The sequence below is a fragment of the Seriola aureovittata genome, chromosome 3, assembly GCF_021018895.1.
Source record: "Seriola aureovittata isolate HTS-2021-v1 ecotype China chromosome 3, ASM2101889v1, whole genome shotgun sequence".
Taxonomy (NCBI): Eukaryota; Metazoa; Chordata; class Actinopteri; order Carangiformes; family Carangidae; genus Seriola; species Seriola aureovittata.
In genome coordinates, this window is record NC_079366.1 from 30,920,771 (window position 1) to 30,925,770 (window position 5,000).

Genomic DNA, 5,000 nt, shown 5'->3' on the forward strand with positions numbered 1-5,000 from the left:
AGATATTCGGTTCATCAAGACTCAAATTATTACGAATATATTACAACTTATTCAGAATTAAGACTCAGCCCAGGATTAAATGACTTGTTAAGACGTGAACAGTTTGAGGTGAACATCAACACGAGAGGTGTTCAGCTGTCGGGTTATTGATATTTACAGGATATTGATTATGTTACAGATTAGTGATGTGATTAGTTTTCTCTCACAGTCAAGAACCTCAAAAAATGACTCAGAGTTTTTCAAGCATTATTCAGGACAGGAAGTGAAACTGTTTGACTACTGGCCTTAAAGTTTGAAACAAGTCAAAAAAGTAAAATACAAAAGCAATAAACCTAAAAATCACAGTCACATCTGGAGCAATATTTATTTCAAGCAGAATAAATAACCGAGTCAGATTTATTCGACTACTTGAGTCACACTCAGTGAAATATTCCCCAAAGGACAAAGAAACATTCATCACAACATCGTTTACTAACGTGGTTCTAAAGAACATGGAGGTTCTGTGCAGCAGGGTTCCTACACAGCGTCAGTCTCCAGGCTTTTCACTTTCAGAATCAGAACTGCAGGTTTAACGTAACCTCTCATACCAACGACATCTTGACGTATACGATACTGACAGTCGTGAAAAACCCTTCGTCCGCTGAATGTCTCAGTGTCAGTTCGCTGACGTTGGGTTTTGACGTTGACCTGATTTTTATTTCCAACTAAAATTTTGATTTGTAAGTCGTTAGAATCCAACGTCTTTCTGATGCTGCTGCGAGGAACGAACACAACTCAAATGTCACCTCAAAAAATGAATTATTTAACTGTTTTTTTTTCCTGAGTTCTGCCTTTCCCAAATTGGCCCCGCCCATTTCCACCTAAAACATTTTTTTCCCACCAGTTAAAAAAAACAACCTCAGTTCAAGGTCCACCCCCTTTCAAATGGGTCGCATGGTCTTCATCAGCTGATTGAGTTTTGCGGCTGTTTGAACTTTGCGAGGACTTCTCGTCTCGTCAACGACGTCCTGCTGATGAAGACCATGTGACTTGGGTCCAATATGACTCAAGAGTGAACTGATTAGAATTTGATAGTCAAAGGTCAAAGGTCAAAGTCACTGTGACCTCACCAAACACAGTTGGCCTCAACTCAAGAATTCATGAACAGTTTAACACAAATGTCTATATGGATAAAATGAAGTGATGGCATTTCGCACCTAAAAGGTCAAAGGTCAACTTCCCTGTGACATAATAATGTTCTGCAAAAACACTTCTGGTCATTATTCAATGCTGTAACTCAGGTAGAAGAGACTGTGAGCAGATTTCCTGCAGCTCGCCTGGTTGTTGGAGGAAACACGTATTGGGATGAGTTAAATCGCTCACTGTATTCTTTTCGTCCCGACCTCTTTGACCTGAGCTCGTGTCCCTACAGGTGGCGCTACAGCAGCGTTTGGTTCTCCTCTAAACCTCATGGCGTCCAGCCGCCAATCAACACGATTGTCTGTCACTGTTTATGTTTTGATTAAAGATCCTGATCCACATGAAACTAAAAGTTAACAGTTTAGTGGATTTATCATCGCTGCACTGACTGGCCTGAGGGGGCGCTACAGCGTCTCAGACTTTACAACCCTGGACTCGACCCGTGTAGGAACCCTGTTAAACATTCTTCTTTCCTCTGAATTAGTGATAATAAAAAACACAATAACTGATCGGTGTCAAAGTGCAGAGTGAAGCTGTACAGTGGAGAGAGGACTCATGGGTAAGGGTGGAGCTCTCCGGCAGCGGCTGTGGTCGCGGTGGCGGTCAGGCGTTGTTCGTCACTGTTGGAGTGCACGGTGAAGCTGCTGTGGCGGCTGCCCCAGTCGTAGCAGTCGGAGGAGAGACTGTCGGAGAGACCGAAGACTGTGAGTCAGACCAACCATACGGAGGCCAAACAATGTCACGTGTTGATTCACCATCTGTCTCTTGACTCTCTCTCTCTTTTTAATTCTCCAGTTGTTGCCATGGATATAATCTTTTAGTGCACAATCAGACTGAGATGGCAAACAAGTATATGTGACGACATATGTATAGCTGCTTTGGGAATCAGTGATGAAGTTCGTACCTTGCTGATGTATTCTGGGGAGGAATGCTCCACGCCAGGTCGTCGTCGCTGTCGTACCGACGAGGGTTGTCGAAGAAGTATCCTCTGGAGGAGAGAATGTGGTTTGGTATCCCAGTGGTGCTCTGAGGACAAAAGATCAAAGAGAGGCAGCGATTTTATAATCCGCCATCAAACATCAGCCTCATAACATTTTTTTTTACAGTGCAGTCATGTCGAGATGAGCGAAGTCACTCGTCAGGGTTGTTGTTTCCAAAATGATTTGATGAGCAAAATGTCACTAAGAAAAACCTCTCTTCTGATTGGCTGACTGTTTTCTGAGTGATCCAATAAAAATAAAGCAGATTTCAGGTAAAAACACTCAGAGAAACCAAATCCTGCAAGGTTTGGATGGTGGGTCCAGGTGGGCGGGGCTTGGTGACTGCTTTGTTGTGACATCACAAAGTTCCAGAAGTCCTGACGGCTGGTTTTAAGGCTCAGTTTCTGAATACAGGCTGTGTGCATTTCTCTGTGGACTGAGGCTTTGATACTTTCACAGTATTAATATAGAAGCTAGAGCTGATCTATAATCACACTACACATGGACACAGACCTTTACACTGGAGGAGCTTTAACTTATTCATAAAACATCAGCTCCTTCTCCTGAATCTGTAAATATTGATCAGGTTTAGCTGTTGATCACCAGATTTCTTCTTCACTGAACACTCCTTCGGGATTTAAGTTTCCACACCACACTAGCTGTGATGTCATAAATCCTGCAGGTTCATTCAGGTGTTAAATTGCTGAAAAGCCCAGCAGAGGTCAGAGGTCACGTGACCCTGCCAGGAGGACTGACCCTGTCCTGAGGCGGTCGTCGGACCCTGAAGAAGAAGACGACCAGCGAAGTGGGCAGCAGCTCCCAGACAAACAGAATCACCCCGAACACGACGTAACCGGCGTCTCCCAGTGACGACCGCAAGTCCGCCTGGAAACACAAGGACAGGTCAAAGGTCAGGGGTAAGAAGACTTTTTTTTTTTTTAAACTCCTTAGCTCTGTTTAACCAGTCTACAGTAACCCTCACCTGGTCCGAGACGTTGTACCAGTCGTAATCGAAGGAGTTGATGGTCTCGATGTCGGTGAGGGCGAGCACCACCAGGTTGTAACAGGCTCGAGACGCGTACAGCAACACCACCATGATGCCGATCAGAGTCACCTGACACACCGACGTCCCCTGCACACAGAGGTGTCACTGCTTCACTAATCATCTTCATGTGATGATATTTACACTCATGGAAAACCACAGTACTTTACCTTTGACTCCAGGTAAATGTTGGCCAGCGACATCTTGGCGACCTTGTAGAGGCAGACGGACAGCGAGACGGCGCAGAGGACAAACAGGCTGTCGTTAATGGTGACCCTCACCAGGACGATGGTCTTGACGTCGGCTGCCGTCGTCTTGACCAGCAGGGCACAGACCAGATTCACAACCAGGAAGAGGAGGCTGACGCCCAGGAAGACCAGGTACAGAGGGAGTCTGGAGGGGAGAGAAGACACCTGGTCTGGATTCTCTAAAACTGCAAAGTGTTTATCCACAACAAAGCACCATCTTTAACCTGTAACTGTTTCACTTTTTATACAAGTTAGTTTGATTTATGGATCATTTTTGAAAACATTGACTTACAAAACCTTCATGTAAGCAGATGAAGTTCGTCAAAGTTACCTGTACTTGAGCAGCGCAGGTGTGTACTTCGACTTTGCCTTAAAGTAAACCTGTGAGAAAAAAGAATTACAAACGCATTAAATCAAAAACACACTTTCCCTCAGCCTCGTTTTAGACATCTGAATTTGTTAAGTTGTCACATCGACACATTTCTTTGATTGACAAAAAATCGTTAGAGTTTCTTGTGTCGACTTCAACTTGTTGATGGGACGAATTCGTCGCTCATCACTCGGTCAAACAAAATAAAATAACCTCCTCCTCTCCGGCCAGTTTTTCTTCTCATGTAATCGTGTTTTTTATCAACCAGCAGGGCGGTAACAGGCCGCGACTGACCTACAAACTGACCACGATCCATCTGCAGGGCTGTCTTTGATCAGTACCATTGACTCTGTGGTCACTTCTGACTTGTCAAAACCACCTCAACTACCAACAGTCTTAACCCTGTTGTTGTGCAGCAGTGTGGACTTGTCAGGTCCAAAGCTTTGGTGCAAGACAAGATAATCCGAACTCTACTACCCATATTAATGCTCCCCAGATGATGCATCCTTATGATTTTGGTGATGCCCAAACCTCAGGGTTTGAGTTTGACCATTGCGTCCTAATTCCCCCTTGAAGTATATTGAGAAGTTGAAGTTGATGGAGCACATTCATGCTGCTCAGTCAATGAACCGTTTTAATTTTGAATACTCCATGAACATAAAATATAAAATATATAAACATAAAATATCCTGATCAAATTTCTGCTCCCCAGAAGATGAACCCTTTGATTTTACTGACTCCATGACCTTTTCCACCCTCAACACAGACTGGTAAGACTCTTAGACCTCGTTCAGACTTCAACAGACTTTACAAACATATGGACTCAAATATTTGGGACAACAGAATTATCTTGCCAAGATAATCTGAACTCTGCTGTCCATATTGATGCTCCCCAGATGATGAATCCTTATGATTTTGGTGATGCCCAAGCCTGAGGGTGATACCCGGTAGTATCACCATGAACATACAAAATATAAAACATATGAATATAAAGTATCCTGATCAAATTCCTGCTCCCCAGAAGATGAACCCTCTGTATTTTACTGACTCCATGACCATTCCTGTCGCCCCACCCTCACCACAGACTGGTAGACCCCGGTACAGACTTGAAAATATGGACTCAAATATTGAGACAAAAGACTTACCCACTCGGGGAGAACCACTTAACTTGTTTCGATTCC

General features: G+C 43.9%; 1 protein-coding gene across 1 annotated transcript in view; it reads right to left on the reverse strand.

Annotated features, from left to right (window-relative positions):
* gpr137bb (G protein-coupled receptor 137Bb) overlaps positions 1-5,000 on the reverse strand; it is an 8,247-nt gene that overhangs the window by 550 nt on the left and 2,697 nt on the right. The window contains exons 2-7 of the mRNA XM_056369469.1: positions 3,781-3,830; positions 3,372-3,594; positions 3,142-3,291; positions 2,916-3,044; positions 2,084-2,205; positions 1-1,862 (exon numbers count right to left, since the gene is read on the reverse strand). The exon at positions 1-1,862 is cut by the window's left edge and continues 550 nt beyond it. Coding sequence (XP_056225444.1) covers positions 1,733-1,862; positions 2,084-2,205; positions 2,916-3,044; positions 3,142-3,291; positions 3,372-3,594; positions 3,781-3,830 — 804 coding nt within the window. The 3' untranslated portion in view covers positions 1-1,732. The remainder of the gene's footprint in view (positions 1,863-2,083; positions 2,206-2,915; positions 3,045-3,141; positions 3,292-3,371; positions 3,595-3,780; positions 3,831-5,000) is intronic.